We start from the raw sequence: 20,163 nt of genomic DNA, 5'->3' as shown, positions 1-20,163 counted from the left end.
CATGACTTAAAGCCCACCCTGGGCTACAAAGTAAATTCTAGATTATCCTGGGGTAGAAAAAAAATTGTAGCTTGGTATAGTAGCACATGCCTTTAATCCCAGCATTGGGGAGGCAGAGGCAGGAAGACCTGAGCTCAAAGTCAGCTTGGTCCACAAAGTTTCAAGAAAAACAAAACAAAACACAAAAAAATCAAATTGTAATAATTTAGGAATAAAAATTATAGAGGCTGGAGAGATGACTCAGCCGTTACGGCCATTTGCTGCTCTTCCAGAGGACCTGGGTTTTGATTCCCAGCACCTACATGGTGGCTCACAAGCATCTGTGACTCAGTTCCAAGGGATCCAGTGCCTTCTTCTGACCTCCACGGGCATTGCACGCACGTAGCACACTGTCATTGCGTGCACGTGGTGCGCAGACATACATGCAGGCAAAACACCCACACACATAAGTGAAGGGAGAAAAAATTTAAATAGAAAATATAAAGCTGAAAATGTACATTTATTGACTATATGCCATGATCTACCATATTAAAACTATTGATACGTATAATGTCAATGTACATTATACATTAAAACAGACTATTATATACATATTACAAACTATGTGTATGCATGCATTACGATCTTTATTGTACCAGTTAAACCTGCTGTTTCTAAAAGGTGTGGCCATGTCGCTATAACCCTTTTAAACGTGACCACGTCATTTTACTCGGAAGCTTCGAGCTCTCAGAACCCACTGTGCACGCACGCGCTGCCTCGCGGCCGACGGTGGCCTTGCTGGCTGTCAGCACCGGTGGTCTGGTACGGTCTCTTCAGTCCAAGCTCTCCAGGAAGGAAACGGGGGACCTGCTGGGGTTGCAGCCCAGCCTGAACCGGGCTCAAGGGGGCGGCCTCTCACTTGCTCCCGGTCCTGCACGCCCATCACCGCCTCCACGGAGTGATGACTCCTGAGAACGCCACAACTCGGGTCGCCGCCTCCCCAGGTCCTCAGCGAGCCTCACGTCAAACAACACGACCAACCGCCCTCCCGCCCGCTTTTCCCGCGCAGACACCGCTGCTTCCGGAAGGGGTGTGGCCCACAGGAAGTACAGGAGCTTTGGAAAACAGACGCTTCCGACTCCGGTGTCATGGCGGCCTCCTCCCCTGAAGGCGTGCTGGAGACCCAGGATGGGAAAAGACGGCAGTTCGGGAACCGGTTCCTGAGCGACCCGGCGCGCGTCTTCCACTACAATGCATGGTAACTGCCCTGCCTTCGGAGGCCCGGCCCTTGCCACCCCGGAGGGCTTCGAGAAAGCCCAGCCCTCCGGCCCCTCACCGGCGGTGGCAGCCGAGGTGCCCGCCTCCCGGGGAGGAACAGCCACTCTCCCTGCCCGCAGCCGGCACACGAGGACCCTAAGCTGCTCGTTTGGTTTTCACAGGGACAATGTGGAGTGGTCAGAGGCGCAGGCCGCGGCGGCGGAGAGGAAAGTGCAGGAGAACAGTTCCCAGCGGGTGTGCCCGGAGAAGCAAGGTGCGCTTGTTTCTTTCCTCGTTTGTATTCTCAGCCGGCAGTTCGGGGCGCATCTCCTGGAGAGGACAAAAGAACTGCAGCCACCAGGATCCTTTGATATTGGCATAGAATGGGACCAGGAGGGGACGAGCTAGGAGACAAAGGGGCAGCCTTCTAACAAAACCTTGGCGAACTCTTGGGGTTGAGTTTTCTACGTCTTTGCAGTTTGTTTTCGGAGGTGAGCCGTTCTTGCTTTATTTTCTAGTGGCCACCGCTTTAGATCATGTTGGCTAGTGTCATGTTGCTGTGGCTGACCTATGACAGCCATGCAGTCGTTCGTTCAGTTTAGTGTAGCTTCCGCAGTTCACGTTCTCCTCGAGAGCTTCTGTCAGAGCTAGACTGGTGTGGTCAGCTCGCAAATACTGTGGGAGGAGAGGATTATTGGATGATGTATATGTTCCAGAGGTGACACGTTTGGAGATTTAGGAGTTCTACCAAAGAAAGATGGGGGTGGCAGGGTGGAAAATGAGTGGTCAAAAAGAGGCCCTTTCTGAAGACAAGAATAATTGCATTACAAAATATCTCTAAAACTAAAGCTGGTCGACCCTATTTCTAAGAGGCATTTGAAAGTCAAACTAGAAATGTAAAAAGCACCGAAGGCGTTTCTGTATAGTAGTAAGGTCCCATTACAGACCAGGCGGGTACCTCCTAGGATGTAGAGGTGCTGTCTCTAAGCAAGGTCAAGGCAGGAGGACCAGTTGGGTCAAGATCATCCTTGCTACTTAGAGTTCCAATCCGATCTGGGCTATGTGAGACCTTGCCTCAAAACTAAATATATTTGTATGTATTCTGGTTGCAAATCAGGCACCCTGCATTGTTTGACAAAGTCTAGATAAAGCAACATAGCTTTGAGAGGGATTCTGAAAATCATGTAGCCCAATATCCTCTTTTTACAGTTAAAGAACCGGTTAGCCAAGTGCAGTGATGCGTCCCTATAGGCTCAGCTGCGTGGGAGGCTGAGGCAGAAGGATCACTGAATTGGAGGCCATCCTGGGCAACATAGGGTGATCTTGTCTTCAAAAAAAAAATTAATCTTGGACCACAGGGCATTAAGTGCTTTGCCTTGAGGTAAGCAGTGAGGCAGAATCCCATTTCTTAGAGTTTTGTTCTTTCATTCAGGGTTTTCATGTTGGCCAAAAGCAGACTATACCCACACTTGCTGCTCTCTCTAGCTCATCGAAACTCTGACTTCAGGAAGGAAGTTGCGCACTGCCTAGTGTCCTCTTAGCCATATTTCCATCTTTATTGTTCACTGATAATCTTGATTTGTGCCTGGCCTCCACATTCTAAAGAAGCAAGCACATACCTTCCGAAGAGCCACATGGATGGCAGTCATTGAATTTATACAAAGGTCAAAGAACCTGAGACATGTAGGTTGTACATTAAAGATATATTGGGGAAAATAATTCCACAGATACCAAAGGATCTGTCTGTGCCTGACAAAGAGAACCTTGCAACTGAGACTAATTAGATTTTTATGTAGTGTGTGTGCTTAATTTTACAATTTTCCTGTAGTTAAGGGCCATCGAAAGATGCAGAAGGAAAATGACTGGCAGCTAAACTCCCTGTGTGGTAGTTCTGGCAGAAGCTGGGGGGCCCTGGGGATGAAAAGCGGGTGACATTAATGTATGATAGCTAGGCGGCAAGGCGACACCCGAGAAGGCATTCAGTTCTAAGGCTGAGTCTTAAAGGATATTTTTAGGACAAAGTGACATTTGGTGAAACAGGACAATTGACATTAGATGTAAATAAAATATTTGAGACTGATTCTTAAAATTCTTTCTTAAATAATATTTACAGTTGATTATGAAGTCAATGCCCATAAATACTGGAATGACTTCTACAAAATTCATGAAAATGGATTTTTCAAGGATCGACACTGGCTTTTTACCGAATTCCCTGAACTGGCACCCAGTCACAATCCCCTGACGGACTTACCCCTGGACAGTGAGAAGAGTGAGGTCTCTAAAGACAGAAGCGGTGAGGACGGCCTTGGCTTTACTACAGAGCGGCACGGGTGTTCTTGGACCAGCTGTGGATGTGACACTCAGGGGCCTCCTGTGGAAGAGACTGTGACTCGGGAGCTCAGTCACCTAGAAATCTGTGCTGATGAATTTCCTGGGTCCTCGACCACCTACCGAATCCTTGAGGTAACTTTTATTTTCCTAATAATGGAATTAGTAAAGACGGCCCGTTTAAACACAAGGTAAGACTAGAAGGCTAAGCCAGAGTGTCCTGTCTGGTGACACTAGATTTGATCCTCAAAACAGCCTGGGTCATCTCCCTGTTCCTTCTCTCTCTTTCATTCTACTTTTTTTTTTAAAAAAAAAAAAAAAAAAAACTAGGTCTAGGCGGCTACTATACGGGAAATTCACAAATAAGGTCTACCAACTTCACTGGAAATTGATTCTACAGCTGGTAAAACATGGAATTAAGTTTAATGCCGTGGGGCTTGAAGGGGGTGGCAATGCTGGCAATTGAACCCAAGTCCTGAGACAGATTAGACAAGCTCTTTACCCCTTAGCTAATCTTATTACCGCCTGTGAGATATTCTATCAACCCAGGTCCCATCTAGAGGATTGGGAGCCTCTTGTGCGTGAGAACCTTTGAGGTGGTATATGTAAAATGGCTAAGTTGTTGCGTGTATTTTACGAAGAGTTTCGGGGTACTCATGTTGGATCTTTATTTAGCTTACTTTGTTCCTCAGAGAGATTCATGTATGCATTGTTGTGCGGTGGGGTTGTCAGCAGAAACATTTCCACCACATTGTGCGGTGCTTAGCCTCTCAGGGTCGGAGTTTGAAGCAGCACCAACTATTTAGTTGTGTTGAACTGCACAGCCTTCTTGCCCCCAAGGTTGTCTCTGCCTGTCACGGAGGTCACCGAGGCCCTTCAGTCTACTTTTCTAATAAAGGTATAGGAAGATAGTATATCTACACGGCCGTCTGCTGGTACTCAGAATGTAAAACTAGCCTCTGCCTACACACCAGCTTTCTTCAGCCAGTGAGAGCCCAGGCTCTTGGCTTTTGTTATCCTCTTTAGTTATAGTCCATGAGTGATAAGGAAATGCCCATGGGTCCTATTTAGTTCTGGTCACTAGACTACAGTTCTTAAAGCTGGGTGTGATAATGCCTACAATCCCAGTACTTGGGAGACTGAGGCAGAAAAACTGTAAGTTTTAGACCAGTCTGGACTCTTTTAAAAAGAAGGGAAGGGGGTTAATTAACAGCTTCTGGGACTGATGGTTCATTTCTGTCTACAGGTTGGGTGTGGTGTAGGAAACACAGTCTTCCCAATTCTACAGACTAACAAGTAAGTATGTTGTCAGGTTTACAGGACGGCAAAGAAGAAAAGTGAGAGTTTGCTCCTAGAAGCATGAGTTGTTTGGGGTGTGGATGGCTAAGCCACCCTCTTAGGGTGGCATAGTTTAGCGTTAGTGAAATTAGACTTAACACCAGTTGCTGTGTAAAAGATGTTCTGTGAGCTGTGGGCTGTGCAGAGCAGGTGTTAGGTTGTCACTTCCTGCCTGAGGTCACTCACACACACAGCACTGTGGCACCAGGAATGTGGGGTTTTTTTCAAACTAACAAGACCTGCACCTGAAATCGAGGTGTCCTGTGGTTCCATTCCAATACTGTCGCCCTGGAGTTAACATCAAATCCCATAGGTTAAAGGCTCAGTCTTACAAGATTGTTCCCCACTTCAGATTCTAGCTGCTAACACAGGCTCACACTTCCAATATGCTGTGAGCCAGGACAGTCCACAGTGCCCTCCTAGGTTTGGCTGGCTTTACTGTTCATTATCAGGGGTATTGTAAGGGTTCAGGGAACAGGGAACAGCCAGATGAAGAGACATACAGGGTGAGGACTAAATCCTTTGGAACTCTCTAATCATGGCATCTGAAAGCCCTGATGTTTAGGAGCCTTGCCTGGAAAGTGTGTAAGTGTGTGTGCGTGTGGGTGTGTGGTGTTTCTTACCACATTTCAAGGTGCCCTGCTTGCCACTTAAGCTATGGCCAGGTGGGGCCTCTGGTCCTAGGGAGGTTTAAATTAAGTCTCTGTCATTCTACTTATCAATAAGATTTGGGAGTCAAAGGCTGGGGTGAAAACCTGCTAGCTCAGAGAAATTGAGTAGCAACTAGCTGACCTTGATTTTTGGCCAGAGATACTGCAAAAAGACAGGATTCTTCTCTCATCCCAGAACCCAAAAGAGAAGTTCAGACTCTAGTCCTGCCCTTTCCTTCATGTGTGTCTTCTCTATCCAAATTGTTGGCTTCTCTGTGACCAATTCTAGGTCAGTTAAATGCTGGCTCTGCTCCCTGATTCAAAGTTTAGCTTTTTTGGCAAGTCTCAGAAGTGTCAGTACAGTCAAAATAGCACACAACACAGATACTCTAAAAAACCCACTGTTTCTCAAAAGTTTCATCTAGATAGTTTTGCCACCTCCGTTCACAATATTTAATTGCAGCAGAGACAAGCAGATCTCTGAGCCAACCTGGTTTACCTAGTAAGTTCCGGACCAGGAGGATGGCCCTGGAGTGCCTGCTGCCAAGCCTAACAACGTGGGTTCAATTCCCAGAGCATAGTGGAAGGAGAGAACTGACCCCTCACGTTATCGCCTGACCGTGCATACACACACACACATAATTAGATGTAATTTCTTATGCCATTTTATTGGCCGATGGATGTCACTCAACCGATGGAGTGCTTGCCTAGCATTTAGGAAGCTCTGGGTTCATAAACTGAACCTGGTGGCACACACCTGTAACCCCAGTACTCATGAGGCTGAAGAGGGAGGTTCAATAAGTTCAAGGTCATCCTTGGCTGCACAGCAAGTTCAAGGCCAATCGGGGATACTGAGAGACCCTGTCTCAGAAGCAAAAGGCCCAAGATTATTGCCAGAAGCTAACAAAGAATATGCAAGTCTTGGAACTTTGAGTATAGAAAGAGATTTTCTTGTTCTTGATGTCTCATTCACATTCTCAGTAATTCAAATGAGAGTGTGTCTTAACCTCTCCAGAATTATGTGGGTGCTGGGATCTGAGCCCTGATCTTCATGATGGTGCACCAAGCACCTATAACCATTGTGGCTGTGCCATTTAAGTAAGATTACTGGAACCTACTTGTTGATGTGATATTTGCTTAGAGGTGACAAGATTTCTTACTTTCTTACTGATGGTTTGATAAACTTGGTATTAGCCATATCCACGTGACCTAAAAAAGGACACAAGGGTCATAGAATTGTAGCCAGAATGCAAGATGTTGTGACTGATAGGTACAGTTGATTTGGATGAGTGATATCCTTTGTCCTTTGACTTTGCTACTCTACATAGAGAAGAGACATAATGCAGTTTGTATCCTAATTGTTGTGTTGGTTTTTTTCTGCCCATTTCAGCAACCCAAACCTCTTTGTTTACTGTTGTGATTTTTCTGCCACTGCTATTGAACTGGTCAAGGTAAGTAAGTGACTCCTGCAGTGAGCTCCACTGACGAAAGGGAAAGGGGTCTCTTAAAACTCAGAGCATTAGCTAGGTGGCTGTGGCCTGAAAGTGTAGAAAGTTCGTGAAGCACCTAGACCACAGAGCCAGGGAAGGATGCCTGATCTGTGCTTAGCTAAAACTCGGGCAGCTAGAGCTCTGCAGACTTTTTAAATTTTATATATATAAATTATATGTGTGTGTGTGTATGTATGTATGAATATGTACTTAGGAGTGTCAGCAGGATCAGAGGCATTGGAGTCTCTGGAGATACAGGCAGTTATGAGCTGCCTGGTGTGAGTGTGGGAATCAAACTCAGGTCCTCTGCAATAGCAGTAAGCTGTGCTCTTAACTGGACCATCTGTCCAGCCCTGTCACCAAACATTTTTGTCCTTTATTTTTTGAGACAGGGTCTCGTGTACCTCATGATGACCCTGAACTTGCTGTGTAAATCTTGATCTTTCTACCTCCACCTCCCAAGTGCTAGAATTGCAGGCGCACCCTAACTCATTCTGACTCTCACACTCTGGGTGCCCCAGAACCTCGTTGTGGTGACTAGGAGTCAATTCTTGTGCCAGGAGCAACAGTAGTGGTGTCTAAAGCAAGGTCAGCTTCTCTCTGTGTTGTGTTCACATTTCTGACTCATTTGTCTCTCCACCCCTGCAGACAAATTCAGAATATGATCCTTCTCGATGTTTTGCCTTTGTTCATGATCTGTGCGATGAAGATCAAAGTTACCCAATGCCCGAGGGCAGTCTTGATGTCGTCGTCCTTATATTTGTCCTCTCAGCTATCGTTCCAGACAAGTAAGTGTTAGGTCCCTTAGCCTAAAAAGCTTTAATGAAGACCTCAAACTCCTATTATGCCCTAAATAAAAACAATATCTCATGTCTGATAGACATAAGGACCATGTAACTGTAGTGTTGATCCACCTCCTGTTTCAGCCTTTAACGCTCTGCCTGCTCTGCCTTGGCTGTGGGCTGCCTGCACAGCTGAGCTAAGTCTGTGAGTCGTGTGTGGACAGATTCCCACTTGGTCCACTTAGCACGTGTTGCTTCTCTGCTGAAATAACACAAAGTTGTTACATTTACACAGACTACTGTGTTCTCTGATGCTTGCTTTTTTTTGTTCTTGATTTTTGGCTTTTGCTTTTTTGAGACGGTTTCTCTTTGTAGCCCCGGATGTCCTGGAACTTGCTCTGTAGACCAGGCTGGACTCGAACTCCCAGAGATCTGCCTGCCGCTGCCTCCCAAGTACTGGAATTAAAATCATGTGCCACCACTCCCCAGCTTTGGTGCTTACATTTTTAGGAAAGCTGAAATACAGCTTTCCATAAAGTGAACTGGAAAGATACCCTTTAAAGGTTCTGGCAAGGTGGCTCAGTGGTTAAGAGCACTGGCTGCTCTGCAGACAACTCAAGTTTCTTTCCTAAACCCACACGGTGCTTCACAGCCATCTGTAACTCCAGGTCCAAGGATACAGCATCTACTTTTGACTTCCATGGGCGCTGTATATAGAAGGTGTACATACATGTAAATATCTATGTACATAAAAGAATGAATTTTTGTTTTTTTGAAAATACTATTTTAAAACTTCATGTAGAGTCAGTAAAGATGGCTCAGCAGGTAAAGAAACTTGCCACCAACTTGAGTTCAGTCCCCAGGGCTCAGTGGAAGGAGAGACCTGACTATCCCACATTCTTCTCTGATTTCTACGTGTGATATGTGCTCATGCGCACACATGCTGGGGGGGCAACAGGAAATGAATGTAATGCATCTTTGTAAATCCATGTGCAGGTAACTGGTGGTACCGTTCGGTACAAAGCACATGTTTAACATGGGTCCTGAGGATGTGTGTTCAGTGGTCGAGTCTGTTCTTCCCATGCACAGCCTAGGTTCAAGAAAACAAAAAGAACGAGAAACCAAGAAAACAAAAGAACGGAGCACAGCAACCTGTGCCTATGGTCTGGGTGATGATATAGGAGGCTGAGGCAGGAGTTAGCCCTGGAGTTCAGAGGCTACCCCGGCAACATAGCAAGAGCCCAAGTCTAAAACAAACAACCTGTGCATCAGGCAGCCAGTGACCCTGTGTCAACGGTAGGTTATAAAGATGATGGCTGTGATGGGGGCACCGTTGACTGACAGCAGAGACGCTTTGACGTTGCCTGAGCTAGCCCAGTTTTCCTCTAGGTTAGCAGTAAAGTTCTCTGGCTCACAGGAGCAGGATGAGCCTTTGAAATGTTCATATAGTGATGTGCTTCAGTTGCTGTAAATGCTTAATCCTGCGCTGGGCTTCTGGAGATGTGAGGTGAGCTTTCCACATATTTATAAAAGAAGGCCCAGCTATGATGGTGCACACCCTAATCCCAGCTCTTGTGAGGCAGAGGCAGGCTGATCTCTGTGAGTTAGAGACCAGCCTATTCTATAGAGTGAGTTCCAGGACAGCCAGGGCTACACAGAAAACCTGTCTTCAAAAACAAGATCTCCTGAGTAAATTGGGAGCATGGGGACCTTGGGAGAAGGTTGAAGGGGAAAGGGGAGAAGCAGGGAGGGGAACAGAGAAAAATGTAGAGGTCAATAAAATCAATAGTAAACAATAAAGAGAAGAAGCTTCTTTTGGCTTCTGTTTTGGAGGTTGGTGGACTTTCAGGCCCTCAGCAAGGTGGCACAACATCACCAATGAAAAATCTCCCATCCCATGGTCGGGGTAAGAAGAGAGGAGGAGGAAGGGGACAGAACCCCTCTGTCCTTCCAGAGCACCCACACATGCTTCCTGGTGACCTACAGGTGCCACCCTTCTGAGTATCTGCCACCTAGCACTTCAGAGAAGAGGCCCCTGAGGAGAAGCACAGTAACAAATGAGAAGCCCTCCCACAGCGCTCATTTGCTGGCTCCTTACAGCACCATGGCAGTTGGAAGGCTTTCTGTATGTATAGTTTTTAGGACATTTTCTAAAGCAGGTCTTACTAAGTGGCCTGAGCTGTCCTCTGAATCGGTCCTCCTGCCTCAGCCTCCCAAGAGCTGAGATTGCAAGCATGCATCATCACACCAGCAACTTTAAACTCTAAAGGGGAGTTTTTCATGTAACAGGAAGAGGCGGTTGATAAGAGTTTGAGACAGATGAGTCATGGGTATTCCCTACGCGATATGGTCGGGCTCCCAGAGAGCTGCAGGAGCACATGTCGGGGGGAGGGAATTGCAGGGCCAGGAGGAAGTAAGCCCATTTAGTAGTGACACATAGGGACTGGCTTTTGTGCTGTCAGAGTTAGGAAGTGTGTTGGTTTGGGGTTTGTGCTACAGGAGGGGGATCCCTAGGGGACTTACACTTCACTCCCTCCACCCTGCAGGATGCAGAAGGCTATCAGCAGGCTCAGCAGGCTCCTGAAGCCTGGAGGGGTGATGCTTCTTCGAGACTATGGCCGCTATGACATGGCTCAGCTTCGATTTAAAAAAGGTACGTGGGGATCTGGAGAGCTGGGTCAGGGGTTGAGAGCACTGGCTGTTCTTTGAGAAATCTCAGATTCAATTCTTAGCACCCCATGGCATGTCTCAACTAACTCCAGTTCCAAGGGATCTGATGCTCTCTTCTGTCCTCAGCAGACACCAGGCATGCATGTGATGCAGAGACATACATGTAAGCAAAATACACAGAAGTAAACTTCTTAAAAATAGGTAAAAATGCTGGGCAGTGATGACAAATGCCTTTAATCCCAACACTAAGGAGGCAGAGGCAGGTGGATCTCTGTGAGTTCGAGGCCAGGCTGGTCTACAAAGCAAGTTCCAGGGCAGCCAGAGCTGTTACACAGAGAAACCCTGTCTCCAAAAACCAATCAGTATATACATATGACTAGGTATGGTGGCTGAGCACTCAGGAGGTATTGGCAGGAAGATCCTCTGCATTCAAGTCCAGCCTGATGGTTTATTTAGTAAGTTCCAAGTCAGCCAGGACTACACGGTACCATATTCTGTACAAGAGTATAAGTGTATGTATATAAAGATAATTTGGGGCTAAGGCATAGTAGCTCATTTGGTTGGGTGCTGTCTTAGATAGGGTTTTGATTACTGGGCTAAACACAAACACTTCAGCATTGCTGTTCATCAGGGCACTCAGGGCAGAAACCAGGAGGCTGAGCTGATGCAGGGGCCAAGGCAGGTGCTGCTTTCTAATAGAACCCAGGACCACAAGTCCAAGGATGGCCCCACCCACAGTGGGCTGGCCCCTCCCCCATCAATCACTAATTAAGAAAATCCCTGCAATCAAAGGCGTGTACCACCACAGCCAGTTTACAGCCTGATCCTGAGGGTTTTCTCTGTTGACATTCCCTCCTGTCAAATGTGTATAGCGTGTGTCAAATTGACATAAAACTAGACAGCCCAGTGCCTACTTAGATACATAAAGCCCTGGTTTTGATCCCTCAAATGACATTAAGCCAGGTGTGTATACTTGTCATCCCAGGACTTAGGTGGTAGAGGAAGGAGGGTCAGTAGTTCAAGGTCGTTCTCAGCTACAGGACCCTGTCTCAAATAAAAAGTTTATTTTTCCAAAGATATTTTGCCACTTAAGTAAAAAATGGGTTTGTCAGTCAAATTAGACATACTATAGAAAGGTGGGTATTTTGTTTGTTTGAGGGTATGTGTATCTTTGGTTGGTTGGTTGATTTTTCGGTACAGGGTTTCTTACTGGCCTTGAACACACAGGGATCCACTTACCTCTGCCTCCCGAGTGATGGGATTAAAAAGGCTTACATCACCACCACCTGGCAGAAAAGTGGTAGTTTTTGTTTAAGAATCTGAGTGGTGGTGGTCCAAGCTTTTAATCCCAGCACTTAGCAGGCAGATCTCTGTGAGTTCAAGGTTAGCTAGGTCTACAGCATTAGTTCCAGGATAGCCAGGGCTATACAAAGAAAGACTGTGTCAGAGAGAGAGAGAGAGAGAGAGAAATTATGAGGAGATTGGTTTAATCTGGAAATTACAGTCTTATAAATCTTTTTTTGGGGGGCGGGGGGGGGGGGGAGTTTCAAGGCAGGGTTTCTTTGTAGCTTTGGAGCCTGTCCTGAAACTAGCTCTTGTAGACCAGGCTGGCCTTGAATTCACAGAGCTCCACCTGCCTCTGGGATTAAAGGCATGCGCCACCGCCATGCGGCTATAAATCATTTTAAATGTGGAACAGGTGGGAAGGTTTCTATGCGCTTGTAATCTCAGTACTTGGGAGGCAGAAGTATGGGGATCATAAGTTCTAGCCCTCCTCAGCTACACACTGAGTTCCAGTCCAGTATATATATTGATATTATGTCTTAAGAAACAAAAGGGCTGGGGAGATGGCTTAGCAGTAAAGAACACTTGTTCTTGCAGAGGACTTGTAGCCGTACCCACATGGCAGTTCCAAGGGACCAGATGCCCTCTTCTCGTCCTCACAAGGTCCTGCATGTATGTGGTTCCCATACATACAGTCAGGTTTGTGCACACATGCACATAAAATAAATACATATTTTTTTAAATAAATATATATTCTTGAAACGGGGCTGGAGAATTGGTTCAGTGGTTATGTATGGGCTGTTCTTCCAGAGGACCCAGGTTTGATTCCCAGCACCCACGTGGTGACTAACAGCTATGTGTAACTCCAGTTCCCAGAGATGTAATGTCCAGTTCTGGTCTCCAGGGGCACCACATGCACATTGCACAGGCACACTGCAGGCAAAACACCCATGCATAATAAGTAAAAAAATAAATATTTTTAAATTTTTAAAACATAAAATGAAAAGAAAGGTGAGTTTATTTGTGTTTGTCAGGGGGCTGTTTTGAACTCAATAAAGAAAATATACATGACCCACCCAAAACACTAACAGTTCACAGAAAAGCATATTTAAATAACCAGTAAACAAGAGTTCAAGGATGTAAAAGTAAAAGGATAATTCTTCTCAAACCTGTTGCAGCCCAGTTCCAGGAAAGAGCTAGATACCTCCATTTATGATAAAAATACAGATTGCAGCCAGATGGTAGTGGTGCACACCTTTAATCCCAGCAACCATATGGTGGCTCACAATCATGTGTGATGAGATCTGGTGTCCTCTTCTGGCCTGCAGGCTTACATGGAAGCAGAATATTGTATACATAATAAATAAATAAATCTTCAGTTTAAGAAAAAGGAGTGTGTAGGGAATTACATGCAGGTTGTAAGACTAAAGGGATCAGCAGAAAAAAGGGAAGGGTTGTCCACGTGAAAACAGTTCTCACAAGTGTGTGTTTGTGGACACAAGAGCAGAGCCCAGGCAAGTTTAGTCAAGAGTCAGTTACACTGATTGATGTTTTTCTTGTAACAGGATTTCTAGGCCGAGCTTGGGGTGGTGGTGGTGGTGGCGGTGACAGCTGCGGTGGCGCAGTCTAGAGCTCAGCTAGGAATCACATTATTATGTGATCCGGAATTTTGTTTTTTCCCATGTGCTGCTCTTTGCTGAAGCCCTGTGCCTTTGTAGGGAATTGCAAGTTCCGGTGGCGTGTCATGTGTCACCAGAATGCACCTCTGCTTTCTCAATGCCTGTTGCTGGCAGGAAGGTGCTGGGAGTTGAGGTGGCCTGGGACTCTGCCAGTCGTCCTGCCTGAGCCTCCTAAGTACTTCAGTTCTAAGCACGAACCACCGCACTTAGCCTGTTGTATATTGCTAAGCGTTGAGATTCAAAGCGCTTTAGAGACTGAAGAGGTCTCAGCCGATAAGAGCACTTACTGCTCTTGCATAGGGCCTGGGTTTAGTTCCCAGCACCCACATCAGACATCTCACAACCTCCCGTCACTCACAATTCCAGGGAGTCTGACACCCCAGGCTCTCTCAGCTCCTGTCTGCTGCGTATACTCTCATTCGGGCACAAGCCTGAGATAAGAAATCCTTTTCTTTTCTTTTCTTTTTTTTAAGTGTATTAATATATCTGTTTTGTCATGTAATGCAGGTCAGTGTCTGTCTGGAAATTTCTATGTGAGAGGTGATGGCACCAGAGTTTACTTCTTCACGCAAGGTATGACAAAGCTGTTCTTTATTAGTGCTAAAGGTGGTTGGTTTGCCAGCACTGCCCCTTCTCCGTCCTGGGCTGTCGCTTTCCCCAGGCCCCTCCGGCTTGTGCTGACTTTCCCTCACTTCTGTTGTGTTCTCCAGAGTGGGAACCTGCCCTTTTTGCAGGTCTCTAGCCTGGTCAGCCTTGCCCTCTGCGCCAGGCTGTGCTTCAGTACAGCTGTGCCTTTGGCTCCAGGTGACCGGGACCTGCTCTGTAGTCTGCCCGTCGCAGACTTCACCCTCCATCAGCACGTTAGAAATATCCTTGGGCCCTTTGTCAGGTCATATACTTTGAATCTGTGTCTACATAGCATTGAAAGTTGTCCCCTAAAACATTGTCCTGGCATAAACATCTGTCGACTTTTGCATATAGTTTTTGTTTTGGAGGTTATTGCTTTGTTTGAAAACAGGTCTCCCTGTGTAACCCAGGCTGGCCTGAACTTCCAGTCCTCTTGAATCCCCTTACCAACTACTGATGTTACAGGCTTCCTTCACCCGTGTGTGTGTGTGTGTGTGTGTGTGTGTGTGTGTGTGTGTAACTTTTGTTTGTCCTTTAACTTTGGTTTTGTTTTCACTTTTTTGTGGGGGTTAGTTTTTCGAGACAGGGTTTCTCTGTGTACCTGGCTCTCCTGGAACTTGCTTTGTAGACTAGGATGGCTTTGAACTCACAGAGATCTGTCTGCTTCTGCCTCCCAAGTACTGGGATTGGAGGTGTGCACCACCACTACCTGGCTGTATAACCTTTTTTTTTTTTAAGATTTATTTTTATTTCATGTGTTTGTTTTGCCTGCATGAGTATCTGTGCACCACATGCATGCCTGGTGTCCTCAGAGGCCAGAAGAGGGTGTTGGAGGCCCTGGAACTAGAGTTGCAGATGGTTCTGAGGCATAATCTGGGTGCCGGAAATTGAATTTGGGTTTTCTAGAAGAGCAGCCAGTGCTCTTAACTACTGAGCCATCTCTCCAGTCTCTCTTGTAACTTTACATTGTTTGTAGAGCCCTTAGGGACTTTTTAAGAACTGGACTGATAGGGAGGAACTGGGAGGAGACAAGGAAGGGAAGCGAAAATCGGGCTAGAAATTAACTGATAAAAAATTAAAAAAAAAAACAACCTGGTCTAGTGTTATGGAGCCATGTGCTCGCAATCCCAATACTGGGAAAGGAGAGACAGGGATCCCTGGAGCTTGTTAACAAGTCACCTAACCTGCTTGGTAAGTTCCAGGTTAGAGAGGCCTAGAGAATGGCATCCGAGGGTGCCCTCTGACCTCCACACGCACATGCACCCCCGTATACATGAACACTAAGAGCACATCCTATAGTGTTCACCTCAGAACTCCTCCTCCTGGGCTTGGCACCCAAACCTTGACCTGCCATTGCCAACTTGTTGGAGTGAGTAGCCAGTGCTGTCGGGGCCTCTTTAAAGCATACTGATGGGTTGTCCCAGGGCTCCAGTTAGCATGGACAGCCATCAGCAAACCCCTTTCCCCAGAGGAAACCATGCACATCTGCTCTCTCCAAACAGATGAGCTGCATGCGCTCTTCACCGCCGCGGGTCTGGAAAAGGTGCAGAACCTGGTGGATCGCCGCTTGCAGGTGAACCGAGGCAAACAGCTGACCATGTACCGAGTCTGGATTCAGTGCAAATACAGCAAGCCTCTCCTGCCAGGTGTCAGCAGAGAGGTGCCCGTGCCCCACACCACATGACGTCATCGTGTGTCAGGGCTTTTCTAAGGAGACATTTGTAAATTTTGGCGACTTGATGTTGGACAGTCTGGGAATCCAAGGAGCTTGGAACCTTGAACCTGGGAACAACTGCTTTTTAGTAACATTGACAATTGTTTTTATTTGTGAAGTCCATTAATATATATTTTCTCAAGTTCACTTTTGACTACTGTTGTTTAGTGGAGGCAATGCTGCGGCAAATGTGTGGGGTTCAGAGGACTGCTGCTGCCGTCGGTTCTCTCCTTTATGTTGGTCCTGGGGTTCAAACTCAGGCGTGGCTGCAAACACCCATGAGCTTTCTCACCAGCCCTCAATTTTATTTTATTTTTTAAAAATTATTCCATGTACAGTGTTCTGTCTGCACATTTGCCTGCAGGCCAGTAGAGGGCACCAGGTCTCACTACAGATGGATGAGCGCCACCATGTAGTTGCTGGGAATTGAACTCAGGTCCTCTGGAGGAGCAGCCAGAGCTGTTAACCTCTGAGCCATCTTTCTAGCCCTAGGCTCTCAGAATTTTAATACCTAGAATTTTACATCATTTTACACTCTGCAATCAAAAATGACCTTGAACTTTAGATCCTGAGTGCTAAGGTTAAAAGTGTTTGCTAGCATGTGTGTTTTATGAGTTAAGAATAACCACACACACACACACAAAAAAAAAATAAGAATAAAAACCAAGGGACTGGAGAGATGACCTGATGGTTAAGAACACTGGCTGCTCTTCCAGAAGACCTGAATTCAATTCCCAGCACGCTGGCAGCTCACAACTGTCTGTGACTCCAGTTCCAGGGGAACTGACACTCATGCGAACACCAGTGCACATAAAAATAAATAAAATTTACCTTTTTTTTTTTTCGGTTTTTTGAGACGGGGTTTCTCTGTAGCTTTGGAGCCTGTCCTAAAACTCACTCTGTAGACCATACTGACCCTGAACTCACAGAGATCTGCCTGCCTCTGCCTCCTGAGTCCTGGGATAAAAATGGATTAAAAAAAAAAAAAAGAATAAAACCAAGGACGGGCAAGTGTGATGGCTCGCAGCGGTAACCCCGAAGGTGGAAAGCTTGCATAGGGGTTCCCATAAGATCAAGGCAGCTTGGACCGGAGTGTGAAACTGTGCCGCAGAAGGCTTGGGAATGTGTCTCACTGGCAAAACACGTGTTTACCTGCACAGGCCCTGCTGCCTGTAATGCTGATCCCAGAACCTGGAAGTCTGAGACTCGAGAATTGCCTTTAGTTCAAGGCAGACCCAGGCTACCTAGTGAAATCCTATCTCAGGACACACACCATGGGACAGTACTGTAGATTCACACACAAAAGTTGTGTTACTATAAAATGCATTACAAGTTTTTGGGAACGCCAGTGTCTGTTGGAACGGCTGTAGTTGATATATAAGGGTCTCTGCTGAATCATAAGGGAATAGACAACATGAGAAGTAACTGTTTTAGAAGGTTTTTCTTAGAATTCAAAGTGGTGGTGCACACCAGTACTCCTAGCGCTCAGAGAGTTGGTGCAGGAAGAGCTCCTTAGTGCCAGCCTGGAATACGTGGCAAGACCCTGTCTCAAAAAAATACTATAACCTTGGTAAGTAATTACATCTAGGCCCTTGAAGGCTTGCATCCCTTGGATTTATGCGCTGCACCTTCCAGACTGTCTTAGTTAGGGTTTCCATTGCTGTGAAGAGACACCATGACTGTGGCAACTATTATTTGGGGTGGCTCACTTATACTTTCAGAGTTCCAGCCCATCATCATGGTGGGTAGCATACAGACAGAAATGGTGCTGGAGTAGTAGCTGAGAGTCCTGCATCTTGCAGGCATTAGGAAGTCAACTGAGATGCTGGGCAGGATCCTGAAAATAGAAAACCTCAAAACCCACCTCCACGGTGACACACTTCCAACAAGGCCATACATCCTAATAGTGCCACTCCCGATGAGATGCGGTCCAAATGCATTCAAACCACCACACAGGCGGCCTAAAGAATTATGAAAGATACTTCGCTTTTAGCAAAATTGTCTCCTTTTCACTGTGCCCTTAAATGCTTGCTTCAGTAGCAGCTGAGAGCAGCTTCCTCGTACTATCTCCCTTCCCTTGGATGTGGTCGTCATCCCTGTGGCTTCAGTGCTCGCATTTTCCCTTTTGCTTGTGTGTGCATCGCTGGGATGTTTGTAATTTTAACAGGGAATTTTCTTCTCAGATTTTAAACTAAAATGTCCCCATAATTGCCTCACTGCTGTGTCTTTTCCCAAGAAAATATGGCAAGGCAGGCATTTTTTCAGGAATCTGAATGTTTGGAAAATGGGGGTACTTTCCATAAGGTGGAACAGAAAGGTTGAAAGGCAGGAGTAGCTAGAGATGTCTGTGCCCCTTCTGGCCCCCTGGACTGGTTTCTCTCCCGCCTGCCAGTACCCGCAGCTGCTTATGAAATATTCATTTGGAGCCTTAATATTAATTATAATTGGCCGATGGGTCAGGCTTCTTACTGGCTAGCTCTACATATAAATTAACCCATTTCTATTTTGTTTTCAGGATGATAATTAACCCATTTCTAATAATCTGTATAGCACCTTGTGCCCCATGGGTTTCTGGTAATGCTCTGACATCTCCCCTACTCCGCCTTCTTTCTCCCTGTATCTCTGATTGGCTTTTCTGCCTAGCTGTATTCCGCCCTGCCATAGGCCAAAGCAGCTTTATTCATCAACCAATAAAAGCAAGACATACAGAAATACATCCCACATCAGACAGGCTAAATGTGGTGCACACCTCTAATTCTAGCATTTGGGAAGTTGAGGCAGGAGGATTAAATCAAGGCCATCCTTTTCTATACTTAAAAAAAAAAATTAAAGCCTACTGGTGGTGGTGCACACCTTTAATCCCAGCACTGAAGGGGCAGAGGTAGGCAGCTCTCTGAGTTTGAGGTCAGCCTGGTCTACAGAGAAAGTTCCAGAATAGCTATAGCAGTTACACAGAAAAACCCTGTCTACAAAAAAAAAAAAAAAAAGATTAGGCTGAGAATATTGCTCTGAGAGCATTAAATCCTTCCAAACGTGCAGGAAAGATAGTGCAAGAACACTGGGCATGGTAGCACAGACTCGTTCCAGCAACTCCCTCTAAAAGCTAAGGCAGGAGGATTGCTTCCTGGGTTACTGAGTGGTGCAGAAGCCAGCTGAGCAGCCTAGACCCTCTCTCAGATAAAAGCGATCTGATGATACAGTCAGTGCTAGTGCATATGAGCCTGGTCACAAGGGAGTTGTTGTAGCCCTGTGTATTTTAATGGATAATTTGTCCACCCGAAAACCTCCTTTGCCACAAACATCTCTCGGGAGAAGCACATGGTGGCATTCCTGCCACCTCTAGACCATTCACGCCTTTCTGACGTCCTCAGCACACAAAACTCTTCCTGTGTGCAGCTAAGTAATCACTGTGCATGTTCCCTACAGCCTGGAATGGTTGTCGGTTGTCGCTTCTGTAACCTTGGCATTGTAAGATTGCAGGCCGACTTTGCTGCTATTTCCTTCAGAGCTGGTTCAGTTACCCTGGGAAGGAAGTGAATGTGTGTTCTGTTGCATTGTATTGGGTCATAAGTATTTTTTAATATCTCTGTACTTGGGGCTTAGCAGGTTAAGGCACTCCACCAAGCCCGACAACCTGAGTTTAGTCCCTAGGACCCACATGTGCAAGGAGAGAACCGATGTACGGTATGGCATGTATGTGCCCTTGGATGTACTCACCAAAGAAATAAATGTAATTTTAAAAATCTCCATTATTGGTGATGTTGCCTAATCGAAATGGTTTTCTTAGGTCCCTGTGCTGTTATGTCTAAATAGGGTGTGAGGGAAGCCTGGCTGTGCCATCTGCCACCCTATTGACCACCAGGGTGTTCTGGGCTAATCTAGCCAGCTAAGCAGGTGTCCCCTTCCTCCTTCACCGTCAAAGAGAACAACCTTCCCCAAATAGAGGAGGACTGGTCTTCTGTCTCCTGCCGGAACCTCCAGACAAGTTCTCAGGTTATCACTAAGTATTGTGTAGGCGTGTTCCTTTACATGTCTGCTCATACATGTTTCCCATGGTCTCTGGCTGTCGATAGGTGTTTAGCTGAATCATTCTAATAGATGCCGAGTGTGTGCTGCGCATATTTGTACACATACGTGTGGAAGCCAGAGGTTGGCGTCTTTATCATCACCTTCCACATTTTTTTATAGACAGTTTCTCTTTAAACCTGTGGCTTGCCATTTCGGCTAGACTAGCTGGCTGACAGGCCCTAGGGGCCCTCCTGGCAGCTCCAAGCCCAGCGCTAGGACTGCTACATGCTGTGCCCCAGCGCCTGTTTCTATGCGTGTGTAGGGTTTCAGACTTTGTCTGCTGAGTTGTCTTCTGTC

General features: G+C 46.3%; 1 protein-coding gene across 1 annotated transcript; it reads left to right on the top strand.

Moving 5' to 3' along the window:
* The first annotated feature begins 1,106 nt into the window (after positions 1–1,106).
* On the top strand, positions 1,107–19,545 carry Mettl2a (methyltransferase 2A, tRNA N3-cytidine). Its single transcript, XM_050120448.1, has 9 exons — positions 1,107–1,237; positions 1,419–1,510; positions 3,350–3,699; positions 4,811–4,860; positions 6,943–7,003; positions 7,691–7,830; positions 10,371–10,477; positions 13,965–14,030; positions 15,587–19,545. Exons 1-9 carry the CDS (start codon positions 1,128–1,130, stop codon positions 15,766–15,768), a joined length of 1,158 nt encoding a protein of 385 aa, XP_049976405.1. The 5' UTR covers positions 1,107–1,127; the 3' UTR covers positions 15,769–19,545.
* The last annotated feature ends 618 nt before the right edge of the window (positions 19,546–20,163 follow it).

Source organism: Alexandromys fortis, unplaced genomic scaffold, assembly GCF_014885135.2.
Source record: "Alexandromys fortis isolate MF-2015 unplaced genomic scaffold, M_Fortis_MF-2015_v1.1 scaffold_174, whole genome shotgun sequence".
NCBI classification, from domain to species: domain Eukaryota; kingdom Metazoa; phylum Chordata; class Mammalia; order Rodentia; family Cricetidae; genus Alexandromys; species Alexandromys fortis.
Note: the sequence above shows the minus strand (reverse complement) of the source record. Positions and strands in the feature narration are given on the sequence as shown.

What these genes read in the sequence shown, in the direction of transcription:
- Mettl2a (XM_050120448.1), top strand. Translation starts at nt 1,128, where the DNA reads ATGGCGGCCTCCTCCCCTGAAGGCGTGCTGGAGACCCAGGATGGGAAA. An exon ending in GTCTTCCACTACAATGCATG is followed by an intron (nt 1,238 to 1,418) that starts GTAACTGCCCTG and finishes TGGTTTTCACAG; the next exon opens with GGACAATGTGGAGTGGTCAG. An exon ending in CCACCTACCGAATCCTTGAG is followed by an intron (nt 3,700 to 4,810) that starts GTAACTTTTATT and finishes TTCTGTCTACAG; the next exon opens with GTTGGGTGTGGTGTAGGAAA.